The sequence below is a fragment of the Gobio gobio genome (genome assembly GCF_949357685.1).
Source record: "Gobio gobio genome assembly, chromosome: 19".
Classification (NCBI taxonomy): Eukaryota; Metazoa; Chordata; class Actinopteri; order Cypriniformes; family Gobionidae; genus Gobio; species Gobio gobio.
Window position 1 is genome coordinate 46,152,350 of NC_137112.1, and position 20,618 is coordinate 46,172,967.

The window sequence follows — 20,618 nt, forward strand, 5'->3', positions numbered from 1 at the left end:
GTACTTCTCTTCCTTTGAAACCAAATAACTGTGATTTCTTGTTGTATCGCTGCATCAGAAAGAGAGTGTATTAATATAAATGTTCCAAGTGAACATTGATCACTATAATGGTGAGGAATGTGTTTTGTTTTTTGCTTGACAAAATGGCACTCAAACCAATCAATTAATATTAACTTGGTTTTTCTGAGTAAGCAAGGAATAGTATGTGAAAAGTACAGATTACTAGATTTTTAGTTGAGACACTAAGTAAAGTGAACTAAAAAGTGTTAGTTAGAATCTGTTGGATTTTACAGTGTAGCAGAGGCCGTCCGGTTTGATTTTTTTATCTGTTGATATTTGCTAGAATCCATGATGCCATGTATCTGAACAAGATCTCCAGGACCTCAGATAAAAAATAGGACCACAACATTAGAGATCCAGCTGTATTTATTAACCGTGGGCATGGGGTATTTTTGTCCCTGTTTGCACCAAAAACACATCTGGCGTGTCTGTCAACTGAATATGCCGGAGTTTGTTTCTGGACGAGCAAGAAGGATTTTTCTTGAATCCCTCCCAAACAACATGTGGTGATTTATAGGGGTTGTTTGATTATTTTTTAAGGCTTTCTGACCCCAAGACTCAACGAATCTCTGCAATTCTCCATCCAGTCTTTGTCCTCTTCCAGGCAGATTCATAACATCTTTAGCTAATAGGAAGTTCTTAATTATTGTCCTGATGGTGGGAATTTTCAATGCTTTAGATATTTTCCTACAGCCACGTTCTATTTTGTGAAGCTCAACAATCTTTTGCTGCACATCAGAACTATATTCTGTGGTTTTACTCATTGTTATGGATGATCAAGGGAATTTGGCCTTTGTGTTTCCTCATGTTTATACTCCTGTGAAACAAGGTGTCATAGCTCATAGTCACCCTGGTGTGCTAATTTTTTTAAAAATATTAATGGGAATATACTTCAGAGATATTTTACTCATAAAAAATTCTAGGGGTGACAATAATTGTGGCCAATGTGTTTTGGAGAATAACATTTCTTTCATAATGTGATTTCCCCCCCGTCTTTCCATTCTTTAACTTCAATGAAAGTTTTTTTTTTAATGCACAAGGATAAACAATGCAGATTTCTTTTTACAGCCATCTTTGATCATATTTACCTACATAGGTATATGTACAGTCAAACCAAAAATGATTCAGACACCAGATATATTTTTTCACTTAGTGTGTTCAGGACACTATAGTTCATTTATGTAAGAGAGGATAGCAAAATAAAGTAAAATGTGACATATTATACCCAAAAATTCTTCATACAGTGACTACCAAAATTATTCAGACACTTTGAGCTGATCATGTTTTGCTTCAGTGTTTTTTCTTTCATTGCTAATGCGACCTTTGACACCACAGACTGAACAAAATGAAGCGTTGCTCTGTCATTGGCTGAGCTAAATTGCTATTATCTAATTGTGTACTCAAATATAACAGCTGATTGGTTGATTGCAATCCTTTCTATCAAAGTCATCTGACATTATCAAGATTAATTTCTTGTCACATTTTATTACCATTTTCTAAAATATAGTGAATAAACTGAGAAAATGTTGAAGGTGTCTGAATAATACATTTTGTTTTGACTGTATATGTATTCTCAGGTTATATTGACTATGTGGACTTCTTCTGTGATGTTTGTTATTGATTTGCTGGGGGTGAATCTCACAAAGAAATATCTGGGTCATATTTAATAATAAAAAGGTTTATTTGTATAGTGCCTTTACTAAATCTCAAGGTTGTTTCATATTCAGTGTAGCCTATATTTATACCGCAAAACAATAAGAAAGCCAGCGAAATTCACTCAGAATCAAGAGAAAATTATATTTTACACATTTCCCCCTCATTTCCTCGGCTTTAATGTGAAAAAAAAAACCTAATTATCATTTCCATAGTGTGTCTGTGACTTTAATTCTCATTACTCTCAAAGATAGTTCTCATTAGATTGCCATTACTGTAATGGAGTAATTAAAACCATCCAGTCTGGACACAATAACTCACTGTAAATTCAGCATACACTTTTAACCATTTAAAGGTATCATTTTGCATTACTGTAACGAGGATTTGATGTGTTTTATTTTATAGGGGGATGTGTTTATCAGTCCAAATAATCTAAACAGCTCGTGAAGATCCTAAAAATAAGCAGTTTTCTTTGTGACATTCAGCCCTGCTTTTACACTGTATTTGAGGCCATCCCAGTGCAAAGTGTATCACATTTGTTAAGTGAACTTTTGTGGATATAAAAACGCTGAAAAGAGGTTATAAGATGAGATTGGTGTAATCGAGCTTCAGTTCTCCCAGCATGCTGTCTGCGTGCATCCAGCGCGTTATGTGCGTGGCGCTGAACGACACACCGCCTGGCCTGATTTGTCATAATGCAGAGAGGAGAAAAACAGTTTATCTGCAGCATTGCAGGTGCCGAAGCACAGGACAGAGGCTGAGAGGGGCAAGAGCAGTAAACCTGCCTCCTGTTGACACAGACGTGTCGCAAAACATCCGTGTGAGCGACCGTCACATTGTTCCAAGCGCTTATATGAGCGATCGCAGCGGCTCCATTGTGTTTCGCTGCCACTCCCAAAAGAAAACACGTCCATGTCCAACCACCACACGACTTCAGATTCGCGCGGTTTTAGTCAAACACCGAAAGCGAAATGCTTCGAGTCCAGATGCTGTCGTAAATCGCTCTAGAATAGGACAAAAATGATGCGACACGCAAAAACTCGATCGCGGTTTGGAGACGCATGACTGCTGCGCGTAGAGCATCCGCAATGTAAAAAAATCTCTCTCGTCTATGCAAGCAAATGTTTTCCGTTAGAAAAGGAGGACTGCCGTGCATGCGAGTGTTTGTAGAGCCAGCCGGTGGCGCACGACTGCGCGTAAAGCGGTGCGTAAAGCGCGTACCTGCGGCGGATGAAGCCCCGCGTCTCCATGAGCGAGCGGAGAAGATAAAGCATCGGCAGCAGGGATGGGGAGGGAACAGGAGGAGGTGTAGAGGAGGGGGACGAGGGGTCTTTATCTCTCTCCCTACACTCTCCGCACTTACACTTTGTTCTATTGTTGTTGGCTCCGGTGCCAAGCGGCTCCTGCGGTTAGTTTGACGCTGGATGGGAGAACATGTGCGAGTGACAGACAACACGTTGGCTGATTCGGGTTAGTATGCATGATTCTTTTCGCATTGACATCAACTTGATGTATTTAAAAAGAGAAACCGGTTAGGTTCCAGTTTTGCGCTCCAGGTGTCTTTGTCATGTGTCCTGCTATATCCTGTTTGTGATGTTTCCCGACAACATTGTGAGCATTTGCTCTCCTGGAAAGGTATTTCATTGTCCCGATGGCAGTGTTTCAGAGAGCTCACGGGTGAACGGTGGAAAATATTGACTACATGTACTCGTGGAAGTTTCTTAAAACGTATGCTCGTAGAATCATTGTGCCGTGCGTGTTTTACAACCACTGAAACTTTAACCAGCCAGTGTTCTCAGAGACCTCCTGTGTAAAGCATGTGTTTGCAGTGAGTCAGTCAGGTGTAGTGCGTCTGTCTTCAGCACCACAGGCAGTGGACAGCGACAGTGATGCTGAGGGGATCAGACTGTTGCCCTTCTTCTGACAAGCGGCCCGGAGGGAGAGGACGAATATACTGTGCCACCAAGTTGACCTTTTTTATACAATTATTCAGACAGTGTAGTGTTGTTTTGCTGGCGGACCTATTAGAATTGTTCTACCAACCTGTTGACAACTTTTGTCTTATCTGCGTGTGTTAAACACAATCTGCAACACTTGGCACATCTTATACTGAAATCACATCATGTAAGAGGATTTCGACCCTACCGAGTAACTTCTGTATTCTTGTTTTGTGCTGGCCTGCCTACATGCCCTTACAAGGAAACTAGGTCACTATAATCAACCCTAAATCTGCGGTTCAAAGTTCCTCGCTCTGCTTTGATGAGATTTCCTGTGGAATTCTAGGAATATTGCGGTCAGTCCGCTAATGGAGCGCCCACACAGATCTGTCCCGTCCGTGCTGTTTTTGCTCTGGGTTGAGATTAAACCGTTTTTTTGTTTTGTTTGTTTGTGTGTCTCCAAGCAGTCTGAACTAAATTGGATAATCTGAGCAAGTTCAGTGCTGGCTTTTAGTTTCATGTGTAATTAGAGTACACAGCTCTCTATGGAGATTGTGTGTTTTTTCACTTTGTTCTGTGTGTGTGTGTGTGTGTGATGGTGATTCAAAGCGGATGCTGGTCCAGTTTTTCAGTCAGTTCCATTGTCAGCGATATCTTTTGCATTTTGCGAGTACTTGGAGTGCATTAAAACTCTTTTAAACGAATTGTTGTCGAAAGCCCATTACTTGCAGATATACATGCATAAGGATAGTTGACAATAAGAGTCGATTCCAGCATTCAAAGTCTACTTGAGTCCTTCAAAGTTCTGGTCTGAGACAGCACATATCTTACAAATCTCGATCAGAGACCCGGAACATGAGTTCAGATTGCTAATATGACATGGTTTGCTGAATTGTTTCTAAGCTGAAGAGATGATCAGGGTTAAACGAGGAAAGTTAACACAAATAATCAGCACTGGGATTACGACTGACACTGAAATAATGGCATTATCATAGCAGCCTCGCCTCGGTCCGATTCGATCCAAAACGAGCACCTGTTCCAGGTTCATGATCTACCACATCCACCAATGTCCACAGCATTAAGAGCTGTTATCCCAGCTTTGAGTCCAAATCCCCTTAAGACGAAATCATTGCACATTATCAGATAAATCCTGTCGAAAGGTTTTTGTTTTTTCCATTTCTGTTCGATGCATTTACAGTGATGGGCTTAAACAGGATATCAGTCTGTTAAAGATTTAAAGCCAATCCTCAGCAGAGCATGAGCTCTGTCTATTTTAAACCCTAAAAAGAAAAAAAGAAAGAGTCAATATGCTCTCTGAGCTCAGATGTACCAAATATTGGATATGCTCAGGGGGGAAATGATAAAGCAATCATCCGGTATTCAATAAGTAAGACCATCACGAAAACTATAAACATCTTATTTTGTTGTCTTTTGATTAAAATTGTCATTAATCTGCAGGATGCGAATGAGATTTTATTTAAGAGAGAGATGGCGGCCGTGCATTTGTGTAGATTCGTGCACTTTTAAAGATGTTCGGATTGCATTGTTGAATCGAGGTCAACACAATAATCGCGGTAGAGTGACGCTTCTTCCAAATCAGTGCTCCAAACTTGCACTAATTTTGCACTTTTACCGAATATGCAAAGCAAGACAGTCAAGCAGGTGCAGTTTAATGTGCACTGATCCTTCCCAGCCATATGGATGCGTTGTTAAATGCTTGTTTAATTTCTGATGACTGTAAAGCCCGTGGTCTCTTTATTAGCAATCTCAGGCACAATAAACCGCAACAGATCTTCAACAAGTGAGTGATTTTGAGCCCCTGTTGCTCTTGTAGCTGTAAAGTGGTGCAGAAGCCCCCACTCTCAAGAGCATGATGCAACTGTGATGAAATAGAGAAACCGGCTTGGGCTCTCTGCATTAGGATATTACCTTGAGATACTCAAACATCCAGCGAGTAGAGAGTTTAGTCCTTTCACTCAAGGCTTGTGCTCAACCACATGAGGTCCGCTTGACCAGGAGAGATACCCAGGCCAAAGGAGCAGCGCCAAGGCTGATGTAACATCTCCTGAAACACGGTAACACGTCTGCATAGTCTGTTTAGTACTGTTGTTGACAGTTTGGTTTTTTTTGGGCTAGTTAATGCATGAGCTTCGTCATTGGTCTGTGTTGGTGAAGGTTGTTGTTGGGTGCTTGGGAAATCGGGAAGTCTGATGTATGCACCCAAACACAAGATGTCATTTGAATATACTTGCGAAAGACAGCTTTGTGTGTATTTACAGCTTTTAAAAGTTCATAGTAAAAGTTCTGTTGGAACTGATGAGGCTGTGTGATGTTTGATTCGCTGTGGCGTGATTTTTGCATAGGAATTCTGATAAATTGGGACACTTTTTGACATTGAGACGACTGTGAAAAGTGGCCCAATTTCCTTGAATACGCCTTATATATTCACCTGAATCCAGCCAATGCAAATGATCTCGCCGCCTCGATGTTCCGTAAACACAGACGTTAATAAACATGAGTTAGGTCTGTCTGTTTGAAAATGCTGCCCCTCAACAGTTTTAGGTTTGACACAAAGCTTTCAAGTGTTCTGTTGCCTGGCTGGTCTGCTGGCATCTGATTGGTCGTCTCCAGGCTGCTGGAGGTGTAGTAGAGCGTTGATTATGTCACAGCCCCGTTGTAGAGCAATTTGGTCCCTCCTCCCCTTTCCCCTCCCCCCAGCCTAGATGAGCGTACGTGTGCCGCATTCTGAGTGGAGAGAGAGAGAGAGAGAGAGAGAGACGGAGAGAGAGAAAGAGGGGGGGAGCGGGAGAGAGAGAGACAGCCAGCCAGCAGCAGGTGGAAATGACATCATCTGCACTGCACCAACACTGCAGTAGTGTTTGAACAAAGCTGCACTGGAGCTCCGCTCAGAGCTGCTCTTTTTGTCTGCAAGGGTGGATGTTTGTGGAGGAAAAACAGAATCCAATGCATTTGTGTATGTCCATTCATTCGAATTTGGTTCGCTTTCATTGACTGTGTGTGAAACAGAACCGGTGTCAATGTGTTATATGCAAGAGATTTGTCTTGATGTTAGCTGTCACAAAACTCAAACGGTTCCCTCCGGGCAAAATCAGTATTTTAACGTTTCTGTCCATGCGTCCTTTCTGTAACATCATTGTTCCGAAAACGGTTTGATATTGGTTACTAAAATTGTTAATAACTGGCATATTATACTTTATAATTCAGAGCTTGAATTTTAATTGTATATTAAGAGCGTGTGACTAAACCTCGTAACTCGAGTGGGTTTGTCTGCAAAACCTCATACAGTAGCTCCACCCGGCTCAATCGTGACGCATTTTCGAGACCGTCTCTGCTGATTTCATCATTCAAAACACGACGTGTGTAAAGACTAATGTTTTATGTATTTGAGGAGCGGAGAAACGTGTCTAATGCCACGTTCCAGTACTAGATCGATGTACTCCCAGTTACGAGCTCTGACGTCACATAGCCCGCGAAACAACAATGGCAGCCCCTACGGATGTGGTGTTTATGAAACAAATATACAAATAACGTCAAATAAAAGCCGTATGTGCCGTTTTTTCTCCTCTGTTTCCCTCAAATAAGCAAGCACCTCTGGCGACAGAAATGATTGTAAATGAGCATAAGCCCGTACGGTCCGCCATGCTTTGTTTACATCCAGCTACCACAATTCCTTACGCTCAGGCAGTTTGGCGTGACTTTGCCTGGAACGCTACAAAGTCGTGAGTCGTGGTTTGAAGTCGTAACTTACGGGCTGAAAAACCTGCCTGGAACGCAGCATTAGTCTGGTATTTGCCGTCTAGTCATATAACAAGCTTTTTGCCAAATTTATTAAACGACAGTAAAAACCGAGTCATCACTTGGCTACAATAACCTGTACAATAAGTTGAAAACTTAATGCGAAGCACGTACTGCTTCAGATGCGGACAAAACACAACTCTCTGACATTCGCTGGTGAAAAAACTCATAACTCCATTTGAGCTTGATTTTGGAAAAATTTTAATAATATAACAACATACGCAAGTGTCTGACCTTACATAAAGCCACAATACTAACTCTGACAACAAGACGTCCTTCGGATGAGACGTTAAACCGAGGTCCTGACTCTCTGTGGTCATTAAAAATTCGATAAAGAGTAGGGGTGTAACCCCGGCATCCTGGCCAAATATGCCCACTGGCCCCTGTCCATCATGGCCTCCTAATCATCCCCATATATATATATATATATATATATATATATATATATATACGATTGGCTTCATCCCTCTGTCTCCTCTCCACCAATCAGCTGGTGTGTGGTGGGCGTTCTGGCGCAATATGGCTGCCGTGAGTCTAGGTGGATGTCCAGGTGGTGCGGCACATTGTCGGTGGTTGAGGAGATTCCCTTCAATATGTAAAGCGCTTTGAGTGCCTAGAAAAGTGCTGTATAAAATGTAACAAATTAAATTAATTAACAAGGTGTTTAATATTTTTTTTTTAAATATATTTCCTGATTTGTAGCGATTCTACACTAACCTGCGATTTTTGCTGGTTTCAAAACACACAATGCTGGATATAACCTGCCATGGTAACAACACATCCTCGGATAAACTCCTGCGGTCCAACAGATAATACCAGCACATTGCCTTGCGACTAACATATACGTCACATTTGCATAAGCTGTGCTAGCTGTGTTATCAACCGTCATTTCAAATAAGCCTAATTTAGTTTTTGTTTACGTTCCAGTTAAAATTGAGTTAGTTTCCGGTTGTTGTTTGTTGTTCCTTGAACCGGTTCAGAGCCCTACGTACAAGAACCTGCAAGTTGCTGGAAACCATTTTTTTTTTAAGTGGACAAAAGATGTAGCCTAGAAATCTTGACGCACCCTAGCGGCAGCAAATGTAATTTGCATCCAGGGTCGTCTAGCAGCTCTCCGTTGGTGTGCGAGCTGGAAAAGCCAAACTCTAGTTAGGCCAATCACATCGTGTATGGAGTCGGTGGGCGGGCTTAACATAATGATGGCAGATTCCGTATGAATTTCTGCTACTTCCCTGCTAACAAAGAACGGCACTGAAGTCATTCTTAAGAAAGGAAGATGTGTTCGGAGTTTTGCCGACCGGATACACCAAAAGTTTATTCTATCAACTAGCTCCACTGGTGAGAAAACGCATGGGACTCTGCCACAACCCGCTTGTGATTGTTGTCTGATAGCGCTCTGGTTGGTTGTAGCGCTATCCTATTGCGTGCAGAGGGAATCTGAAAGACAAGCGTTTATCCCGCCCCTTGGATTGAGCCCTGCCAATGGTGTGTTCCCAGACCCAACATCTTGATGTGGCTTTGGATTGTCAGGCTACAAAGGACTACTATTTGATTTGGACAGATGTATATGGGTCAATGAGAAATAGTAATGAATGTTTGAGATGTTGAAGAGTAGAAATGTCTTATAAATGTCATCTTTGTATTTATGTTGGTTTTGTAAATGTAAAAAAAAATGTGACTGCTTTTAAGAATATAATTTGTTCTAGAGCAAAAAAAGAATTCAGAAATTACAAATTTTTGAATTGCGTTGTATTTTTGAAAAACGTAATACTCTAATCCGAACATTAAAATGAGCATCTTATAATTGACCCATATCAAAGTCATTTCATTCGGCGGCCATCTTTGAAACCCCTCTTGGGCATGCAAGTGCATCTCTTTAAATGGGGAAACATCAAATTCTCCAAAACCGTTCGCCCAGCTAACGGTTAAACATCATATTTGAAATCACCAATGAAATTTGACAACAACTGTCTAATAAATTTTGTTTCTAAGGGTTCGAATCATGACCAAAAAAATGCCTTTTTCAGTCTGGACAAAGCTAATCCTAAACGTGCGTCTCAGAACACTGCCTGTTTCTATAGCAACCAGAGCTTCTAACACGTGACACGTGAGTTTACTAATCAACGATTGGCTCTTTCATTTTGAAGGCGGGGCTTATTTAGCATATTGGGCGTTGCATTTTCTCCCATTCATAAGTAATCAAGTGCACCGTCTTCCTATATACAAAGTCTTTGCCCATATAGGGTATCAAAATTTGCTACACATTTTACATCTGTAACGTGACATTTTAAACAGGATAAACAGGAAAAAATATACGACGGGACTAATGTTTTGGTATTCATTCTAGTGATTTTCCTCCTTTTCTTTCCATCAGAATACTGCAGTTGAAATACCTTGTAGAACCAATACTGCCAGTGTGGACGCCCTATAAATGGCATTGGTGGTGTCAGCCAACAAGGAATGATTATGAAGACAAACTTTTTTTTTCCTTTGGAATAACTTGCACTGATGAATCATGCACAATAAGACCAGGAATGTGTATTAAGAAAGTAAATTATCATTTTATGTTGATTTCAAAGTCCTACAGTGTTTATAATATGAAAAATTAGTTGTTTGATATGTATGCACAGCGGTCTAAATTCCCATTGTGTTTTATGCAGATAACCAGTTCAGAATGTCCATCCTGGAACGCCTAGAGCAGATGGAGCGAAGGATGGCAGAGATGGCCGGTCAACAGCAGCAGCAACAGGGTGGTGGAGGACCATCTGAGAGCGGAGGAAGCGGAACAGGAGGAGGAGAAGGAGGAAGAAGCAATTCTGAACAGGCACAGGTATCATTTTGAGCTACACTGTCTTGCTCCATTAGATCCATCACCATTAGATTCTTAGAATTGACTTGGTTCTTTATTGTTTGCTGTAGTTCTCACCAGGTCAGAGTCAGAGCCAGGGTCAAGGTCCGGCTGGTAGCTCCTTTGAGAGCCGTGTGGTGGTAGTTTGTGAAAAGATGATGAACCGCGCCTGCTGGGCCAAGTCCAAGCACCTGATTCACTCCAAAACCTTCCGGGGCATGACTCTTCTTCATCTGGCAGCCGCCCAGGGCTACACCACCCTTATCCAAACACTAATCAAGTGGCGGTGAGTATACTGATTGAGTACTGGCACTAAATGCCCATATATATTGCATATACGTCATTCACATGTTCTGTATTGTTCTCTCTGTTTGTTTTCACAGCACTAAGCATGCAGACAGTATTGACCTGGAACTTGAAGTTGATCCTCTAAACGTGGATCATTTTTCTTGTACCCCACTGGTGAGTATTGACACTAAGAGTTGTTACATACAAAAGGGGCTGTACAAATTAAATGCAACCCACTTTTCTTCTCTTCAGATGTGGGCTTGTGCTTTGGGTCACATGGAAGCAGCAGTGGTTTTGTATAAATGGGATCGGCGAGCGCTGGCCATCCCAGATTCTTTGGGTCGCTTACCGCTGGCTATAGCCCGATCCCGTGGCCACACTAAGCTGGCCGAATGTCTGGAAAGCCTTCAGAGGGACGAGCAGCAGTCAGGAGCACTGACTTCATCTGCCAGCATGCCTTTCTCACCATCTACTGAAGCCTCAGCTGCAGAGGGATGGATGAATGTATGGGGTACGGAGGCTTCTTCCGTTGGGCTGAAAGAAAGCAGCATCGCTAGTTCGGCTTCCAGCTCCAGCTCAGGTGAGGATTGGAATCATTCATTCTGTCTGGACTTCAAAAGTCCTTCATGTGCATGTTGAGTTGGTTCTACTTCCATAAAGTTAAAAATAGCCTATACAAGACCTTGCATGAACAAATAAGTACTTTGTAAGGAGATGGGTCAGGTTGAGTGACTCAATTAGGTCAAGCGTTCTTCCTCTTAGATGCTTTCTTCGCACCTTTGCAGACTTGAGGAGACCCAGGTCGGAACCATCCAGTTTCTATAGCAGTGTTAGTCACGGGGACGCCCCATTAAGCAAGAAACACAAACCCAACCCAGAGACCCTTCAAACTCGGCCCAGCAAATCCTGCTCTGCCCCTCTCGGACTAGAAGAACAGGCCCACAAGCCTAAAATGTGCCCTTCCAAACCGAGGGAAGGTACTGTGGAGAAGGAGCAGGGAGATGGTGAGCAGTCTCAGACTAAGCTGGGCTCAACTTGTGGAGGTGGGCGTTGGGGTTCCAGACAGGCTGCAGGACGCAGAGTGCCAACTGTAGGACTTGGCAAGGAAAGGCTCGCGAACAGACTGAGATTAAGAGAAATCGCTAGTGCGGGAACAATCTCTGATCTGCGTACAAGCCAAGAGAATCTCGAGAACACAGGAGACCTGCAGGTGAGGCATAGAGAAGGTACTTTGGCATGTGTAGACTTCCAAAACTGCTTCTTTTGTAGTGTCAGAAGATTTTGCAAAACTTGTTCTGGCTTCTCTCTTGTGTCTCAGAGGCAATATTGTTAGCAATCTTATGTACCTGGGCCCGGTTGCATAACACCCTCTCAAGTAAGAGTTTCTGGCAAAACACTGTAATGGAGCTATAGTTACGAGATCTCATGCAATAAACAGAACATAATGGACCACTGACTTTTAGACACGTTTAACACTTACTAAACTATACAGCTATACTACAATATTTGAGTTATAGAGAATATTAAATCAGTCTGATGGTCGACACGGAGCGTGCTAAAATTTGTGCACATTGTTTCTACGAGTCCAGCTACGACACTGGAGGATGCTCAAAATCCTGCCGTGCCACTCACATAGTTTTCCATTAGATTACATTATATATATGCATCAATACGTACCAATGCCACTTTGCCTGTTTGGTGATTATTCAATGAATGACGCGTTTGGTGTCCTAGGCGCTTTACACTAGGCTACTGGAAAAAAGTTAGTTTTTTTGAAAGATGGGGGAAAATACCTAAGCCTGCCATCTATAATCAGTCACTCTTGCGCACAAGACGAAAGCCTGGCGTGAGATAATTAATACAAGCGATGAAAAAAATATGAAAAAGTTGGTGTTTAATATTTCTTTTATTTTATTTTTGACAATACACACTGTTTCACGTCATACTTTCAACAGGATTATTTTGATTAGTCAAAATGCACATCGGTATGCTACTTCCTCCTCAGTTAACAGGAAATCATCCATCGTGTTTGAGTTCAGCAGATGACTTGTTTTCATCCCATAATTCTTTAGGGCTAAATGAATACTAAGGACTAAACAGAACTTAAGGAAACTCTCAAGTAAGCCTCAAAACAGCCTCAAAGTTCCTTAAATGGACCCTTAGGTTTTTTCTTGCAACCCATGTTTCACCAAGGGTACCCTTAACCCTATATTAACCTAAGGGGTTTCTTAACTTAAGGGCTTTCATGCAACCAGGCCCTGTCCTGTAAACCACCTTTTGGAGCTCATGAACATCTACATTTACTGGTGCAATTTTAAAAGTGCCAATCAATTTGTTTCAGAACATGAATATGATGACTTTAGCGGAGGAAGTCATTGAGGCGACGTCTGACCGCATCAAGAGGGAAAACTTTGTTGCATCGGACACTACTCTAGATGGTGTTGGAGTCAGCAGCACTATGAGCTGGTTGGCCAGTTACCTTGGAGATGCAGAGAGGTGATTCATCATACAGTTCATCTATTCTCAAGCATGATAATTCTCTTTGGGTTCTTGTATGTAATTGTTTTCCCAATCATTCCCAGGTTCCTGTTTAACAAGCCCTTAACTCACTCTCCTGGCCTGGCCTCAGTCCACGGTGGAGGACAGCCGGAACTCGACGGTCCTCTCGGGAAGCTTGGCTTTCAGTCCCCCGCCGAATGGACTGCGCTTCTCAACGCCTCCCACAACAAGGAGGAGCGCGACCTGACCCAGCTGGCCCTGTCTGATCCTGAACAGAGAGAACTTTACGAGGCAGCCCGCCAGGTCCAGAACACCTTCCGCAAGTACAAGGTAGGGCAGGGCTTCACCCAGGTGCCAGTCACCAGGTGTCACCTATGTAGGTTATTGGTGGTGTGTTGCCAGTGTTCGTGATGGTCCGGTTTCAAAGGTCTTGGTGTATTGTGTTGTGTTGTATGGTGTTCCAGAACTTAAGGTATATTAATCCGATCTTTGCAGTCCTGTGACGTGAAAGGTGACATGATTGTTGTGGTGTGCGCTCAAAAGGCAGAGATAGGGTCAGTGTTGTTGACAAGCATGGGGAAATTTGCTTGAGCTTAGCATGGCCTTGCTATAAGGAATGATTGCATTGTTCCCTCTATCTATCTGTCTGTCTTAACGGGATGCGCGGGTATCCCTGAGTCCACACCACATTGGTTGTTCAGGGCAGATTTCTCGCAGTGTTCTGCTGGCGCGCCGTGCTCTGAAGAATAACCTTCTCCCAGGTTTCAGAGCATATCGACGCAACTTTGCCAGTCTAAGAGGACACCTTGGCCAGGCACAAAAGGAATCAGATGGCATCATCTCTGTGGCCTTGCAGGCCTCCTTGTGAACACTAATCTCTCTCCTGTCCTCTCCACCCTACCTTATCCCCCTCTCCCATCCTGCAGGGTCGTCCGCTTCGGGAGCAGCAGGAACTGGCAGCTGCTGTCATTCAGCGCTGTTATAAGAGGTACAAACAGGTAGGCTGAGACTCTCAGAAACCTCTCCGTGTACACGTTTGAGTGGTCAATTATTAAAGGCTTTACAAAAATGCCTTCAATTCCTTTCTCTCTCTTCCTCAAGCTGACATGGATAGCCTTGAAGGTAACACTTCCTGCTTCATCTACAACTTCTATGCTTTGAACTGGAAGTTTGTTAGTGGTGCTTCTTTATCACTATTACTATTTCCTATACTGAAAGCTGCAGTCTGTAACTTTCTTTGGTTAAAAAAGATCCAAATTCCATTTTGGGCAAGTACATAACCAGCCAGTGTTCAAAACTATCTCCTTACCTTTTCCCGATTCACAACGGTAAGCTTGTAATAATGTGTTATAATTTGAGTGGTACTGGTAGCTTTCTGCGTCATTATGTCACGTCTGTATACATAAAGAAGGAGTCCGGGCCAGTAGGCTATCGCATGTGAGGATGCTGCAGGTGGCGGATCATTTATAGCCTTTTCTCACAGCAGCTGGAATAATTAAACATATCATTTTGATGGCGGATTGTAATCCAGAAACGACATTCATCAGTGACAACTGGAGATTCACCCGCAGTCAAAAGCAAAAGATTAGATTGTAGAGAAATTAAAATCTACAGGTAACGCTAATACACACAGGCGGGCGTACACTGTGCGAATTCGGACACTCGGGAGGTCGTGAGATATCGCACACGGTAAGAGTCAGTTAACTTGATAATTGCATCAAAGCAGCTGGTACACGGCACAAGTGTATTGCACGGCGAGCCGGCGGCAATCACACAAGCTTTCTCGCTAAACACAGATACTAGAGCTTTCAATGTTGCTGCTACAGCTTCAGATAGAAAAAAGAAAGAAAAATCATGTGTGTTCAAATAACAGAAACAACCAGAGAGAGAGAGAGGGTGCGCGTGAGTGAGTGTTTCTGTGTGTGTGTGTGTGTGTGTGTGTGTGTGTGTGTGTGTGTGAGTGTATGCACACTGTATGGTTGCAGCCACTGAGCTATAGCCTAATAATACTCATCGATCTAGCCTTTGTGACGTGGTTATACATGATTTGGCATGTATAGGGGGCGACTCCTCGTGTTTAAACATGTTTAAAAATTATCGTGAGGTCGGGAGGTGCTTTTAACGTGCTCGGCTCGTCTCGTAGTTCCTCTCACACACTGCGAGCCACAGCCATACGAGCATCCACGATGTCCACGCGATTTCTCCCGAGAGAAAAAAAATTGTCCGCGAGCTCGTACGACTGCAAAAAATCGCACCGTGTACTCCCGGCTTAAATACACGTAATCATGCAATGCTGATGTTGTTAACTTTAACAATTTGAGAACAAAGTGTTAACAATAATAATGATTTGCACAGTTTGATGTGATATGAGCTAAGCGATCGTTAGATTTAATCACCGTTGGTAGTGCGATATGTTGTAAGGCTTTTTTTTCTCAGTTGGTCAGAACTAAAGTAGCAGACAGTTAGTTTGGTCATACTTCCAAGACGTAGAATCTGTGATTCTGAAGTACAGTATCCACACCGGCGCGGTGACTGACAGCCACACAAACTCCTCAAAACATGAGATTCATCCACGCTGAGGAGCCGTGCCGATGCACAACCTACGTCCCGATGATTCCGCAAATAACTGCAATTCCAGGTTTCAAACAGAGATGGCGATAAAGAGGCAAAACTTACGGGCTGCAGCTTTTATGCTGCGTTCACACCAAACACGAGTAGAGCGTCAAAATCGTGTCTACCGCGTCTAGTTGGACGCTTGAACATTTTGAATCCATTCGCGCGTGCACAGCGAATTGGACGCACATATAAATCGAGCGTTTGAAGCGAAATAGATGTGCGTTCAAGGCGCTCCAGGAGAAATATGTCATAAAACACCACTCTGCCTCTTTTAATTTTCATTAAAATTATATATTTAACATTAATAGCCACACAAATGTGGTCCAGGCAACTCCTACATTATCTTCACTGCATGTATATTTAAATATCCTTTAAAAAATTAAGTTATGAAACTTCTCTTTGCCCTCAGTCAAAACGATTTGGCAGACAACAAATTATAGATTCATGACACCAAAGATCGCCTGTTAGATCCACTCAAGACAAACCACTACAGGACATCAGAGCCAGCGGCAAACGCCAGAAGGTCTGGCCGAGGAAAGGCTGCTCTCGCTGGGGTTAATGAGCGCTGAGCGCCGCTGATTCACTGGATCTCACAACTCCAAAAACACAAGATAATTTTTTTAAATAGGCAATCTCTTTTTATAAATAAACCACAGATTTGAGCTTTAAACAACTACATTCTCACCTGAAAACGTCTTAAAACTACATTTTGTGACACAATAGTAGTATATTTAAATTATGCATTTTTAAATTATTTCTTATCACGTCACTTTACCACGTGACTGCAGCACGCAGGCTCCTGATTGGTTAACGCGGCGCGAATTGACGGCAAAGTAAAAAAAATTCAACTCGGGCGTCAGACGCGAATTCACTTCAAACGCGTGAATGCACAAAAGCACCACTCGCGCAAGACGCTCAATACGCGTCCAATTCGCGAATGACGCGGAATCGCGTCTATCGTGCCGCAGGACCTCCAGATGCGCGTCAACTCGCCTTTCCAGCGACTTAACATTGAAATCATTTGCTCCTGACGCTCTATTCGCGTTTGATGTGAAAGCAGCATTAGGTTACATATTTGAACAAAATTTATAGTGCTACAAAGATAAACGACAGCTCAAATCGTGCAGCAATCCATAGTTTTGCACTGAAAGAGGGACTCAATTCATGTCTCGAGACTTCTGAATTGAGCCAGTAAGCAACCACCTAGCAATGACCCCTAATATAATGTTGACTGTAGTTTGTTGGAGAAAAAAATTATATTTGTTTTGCATTAGCCAAGTGGCTAAAGGTGTAGTTTGCTACAGATCTCCCCGTCTCTCTCTCTCATGTCACACAAGTTTCCTTCTCTGTCCTCTTGGCAGTATGCACTTTATAAGAAGATGACGCTGGCCGCCATCCTTATCCAGAGTAAATTCCGCAGCTACCACGAGCAGAAGAAGTTCCAGCAGAGTCGCAGGGCAGCCGTGCTGATCCAGCAATATTACCGCAGCTACAAAGAGCTCGGCCGGCCGAACCCACGCAGCCGAGCCACCGCAGCTGCACTGGTGCAGCACAAACTCAGGTACAAAGCATTCATACACGGCAAACCTATGGGGTTAAATTTGTGAGCACCTCCAGTAGTCATGAACAGAATAATGATTCCAAACCTGCATAGTAAATAAAGGGCAGGAGGTTATGCATACGTTTACTTAGTGTCATTGTGCCCCGAGTTACTACTAAGTGCGCTGTCTTTTTGGATGGATTACTAAGAACATCCCAGCACTTCAAATGTGACACGCTGCCAAGTCAACTTTCTGAAGAACGGCAGCATTCAAAACCCTCCTGTTTACTTTAAGAGACAATCTGTTGTTGAAACAGCGCCAGTCGGACCCCAGGAAATGATTTACTTCACTAACAGTTTGAGTCCAAGTACACATAGAAGCGTCGTTATTTTTCTATGCCATTTGCTGTCACACAACCTGTTGCAGCAATTGCAGTTTGATCCTTTTCCGTATACTTGGAGTAGGATCTGAACAAACCCCCTAATCCTAAGTATTAGCGTGCATTTTTGTACATGCATTGTTCTTCTTCCAGTGTGCATAAGCACTCATGCCGCTCATTTTGTTTTAGAAGCAGTTTACTGACCAAGAGACAAGACCAGGCTGCCAGAAAGATCATGCGGTTTCTGCTGCGGTGCCGTCACAGGTAGGCCAAAGGCGAGAACGTCCACCGGGCGCATTGTGTTCCCACGGCCCTGATGTTCTTCTAGCTTGCACACAACTCACACTACGGCATACTTGCTCAGTTTTTTTGTAATAACCTGCTGTTTAAAAAGGTTAGAGGCACATTTCTCTCAGTCACACCAACACGATTGCCAGGAGTCATAGGATAGCAACAGACAAACCTTGGTGTTTTCATGGCTCTGTTAGAAAGCCCTATTGTGTTTGGTCCCATTTCCCCAACCCAACCGTACCTCAGTGTGTACTAATAGCTGTCTGGTGTTGTTTTGCTGTTTATGCAAAGCCCCTTGATGGACCATAGACTATTCAAACGGGTGAGTGCAGCCTCAGTAAATCAGTTCGTACCCCTCGATTTCTCTTCTTTTATCTCTCTGTCTCTCCCTTTTCTTTCATCTAGTTCTCTATGTCCATGTACCTCGATTTCGGACTCTACTGTTCCCTATGACTCTATCTGTCCTTTCTTTCCCTCTTTTCTTTGATCTTATTTTCTCTATTGCTTTATGCCTGCATGCATGACGGCTGACCGGAGCCCGAGTTGACTGAGCCTTATATGAGAGAGAGAGGACTATGGATCCGACTAACAAATAAACATAGATGAAGCATCACTGGCAAAACTAACAAAGCACTCTCTCCCTCTCTGTCTCTTTTTCTCTCAGTCTCTCCTTCGATCCCTCTATCTTCCCAAAAGTCTCCTCCATCTCTCTTGTAATGAGGATGCTTATGACAACACTAAGGACTGCTGGGTAGTGCATTTGGCAATTGCATGATGCTAAAGATACGGAGGCCTTGCTTCTATCAGGGCATGCTTGAAATAACATCCCTTTCTCTGTGGAAGAGGAAATGTCTTGAATGCCTGGCTGCCTGTTTTATACATCTCTTTCAGCTTTTATAAGCTTGATTTGGGGGCTGAGGGTGGGACGGGGGTCAAACTGTGAGCTAAAGATGTGTTTGGGGGTTTTTAAAATGTCTTTAAAATGTTGGGGGCTGTAGACGTATAACATGATGACAAATATAAACATTTCATTAAAGAATTTGATGTAATTTCTGTGATGAACTGTGCATGAATTTTAGAGTTATGTATTGTCACGCTTTCTAGGTTATGATCCTATAGTATTAGTGTTAAGATGGATGGTTTACTTCGCATTTAAATACCAGGTTTTTATCAATTTATAACAACAATATGTGTTTGCCGATTGTAGACTCTTAAATGTAGAAAGTAGATATCAAAGAAAATAATTTGCCAAAAAGACATTTGTTCTATACAGCAGCCAAAAATGTATTTGGACGCTTAAAATCACACTTAAAAATGTGTGAATCATTGGATTAGATGCAAAAATCAAACCGAGTGTCATATGTGCTCAAATGCTGAACTCATTTTTGTCGTGACTTTTGAGCAACTGATAGACTTGATAGTTATTTAAACCTTCTGTTCTTCTGTGCGCTTCTGCTATCTTTCTTTTAAATACATGACACCTGCTTTGATTTATTGCTATCTAATGCAATGACATTCAGACATGAAGTGCGCCTTAAGTGTCGAATGCTTTTTTTAAGCCGCTGTATCTGTGTCCTGTGTTCCCTGAGGCTTTAAAGGTCTTTGTCAATAATCGCGGGGTGTATTTGTTGTTCTTTGCTGATTCCGGTGAGGACACACTAATGAAACTGGCAGGTGTATTGGCTAATGATCTGTGATCCCTTTGAGGGCCCAGAGTGCTTGTGAACCATCAGGCTAACCCTGAAATGCTCTGTTTTTTTTTTGGTCTATTTTCAGGGCGAAAGAATTGAGAAAGGCCAAGGAACATGAGAGCGCCGCAAAGAGCCCCGTCGCAATGTAACATCTCCGAGCGGACTCTTTCTCTTCCTCTTCACTGCGTTTTTACAAGAGACGAACAATTTAGGAAAAAGCAAAAATGATCCGAGAAGCGGAACACGAAAGATCATCGGAAATGCGACGGTCGAACTCTGATTCAGCTCCTGCATTGTGTATTTTCTCGCTACGGATGAATCGAAATCAAGACTATTGGGGAAATATGACATTATCTTCATGGCATTTTTGCACTCTTCATATATTTTTTTCTTTAGATTACAAAAAAGGAAAAAAAACGGACGAAGACCAAGGAGCAGAGGCTTTTTATTCCGACGACGCTTGTAAAATATCCCGCGACACGAACAGACCGAAGGCAAAAAAACGTCATGCTGGAAGCCGCTTCAGATTACATTTTTATATTTTGAAAGGAAAAAAAATACAACAATCAGCTTGGGAAAAAAAAAAGAACAAAACCTAGAAAATGTAAACCAAAAAAAGGCCTCATTTCAGTGACCATATGCATGCAGAGTATTTGAAATCTCCACGAATCTTTGTTTTTGCAAATGCTGTCCGTTCATTCAAAGGGAGAGCCTTCATATGAATGTAGATGGGGTCAGGGCAAAAACGCTGGGTTTGAAATATCAGTGTCTTACCTTTGTCTTTATGGGGGTTAGGGGACTTCTGACAACAACTTGGGGAAACTGAAGCAAAGCCCTCTGGGTAACCTGTTTCGTGTGCACTGTTTTCGACTTTCTTATGGGTCCTTTTCTTAATGTCATTTTTGCTGGCCTGACTTTGTGTGTCCCGTGTTTGTTGAATTGAATCTGGATACAGTGCATGTGTTTGAGCGAAACGCTCCTGCATGCTGACGTAAATGT

At 42.6% G+C, this 20,618-nt stretch overlaps 1 protein-coding gene across 1 annotated transcript in view; it reads left to right on the top strand.

Moving 5' to 3' along the window:
• The window catches only part of camta1b (calmodulin binding transcription activator 1b), a 478,032-nt gene extending 457,868 nt beyond the window's left edge, over positions 1-20,164 (top strand). The window contains exons 12-24 of the mRNA XM_079844275.1: positions 10,127-10,296; positions 10,386-10,600; positions 10,698-10,776; positions 10,855-11,182; positions 11,388-11,812; positions 12,944-13,098; positions 13,185-13,431; positions 14,028-14,099; positions 14,203-14,223; positions 17,079-17,278; positions 17,827-17,901; positions 18,220-18,250; positions 19,705-20,164. Of these exons, the coding sequence (XP_079700401.1) occupies positions 10,127-10,296; positions 10,386-10,600; positions 10,698-10,776; positions 10,855-11,182; positions 11,388-11,812; positions 12,944-13,098; positions 13,185-13,431; positions 14,028-14,099; positions 14,203-14,223; positions 17,079-17,278; positions 17,827-17,901; positions 18,220-18,250; positions 19,705-19,737 (2,051 nt within the window). The 3' untranslated portion in view covers positions 19,738-20,164. The remainder of the gene's footprint in view (positions 1-10,126; positions 10,297-10,385; positions 10,601-10,697; positions 10,777-10,854; positions 11,183-11,387; positions 11,813-12,943; positions 13,099-13,184; positions 13,432-14,027; positions 14,100-14,202; positions 14,224-17,078; positions 17,279-17,826; positions 17,902-18,219; positions 18,251-19,704) is intronic.
• The last annotated feature ends 454 nt before the right edge of the window (positions 20,165-20,618 follow it).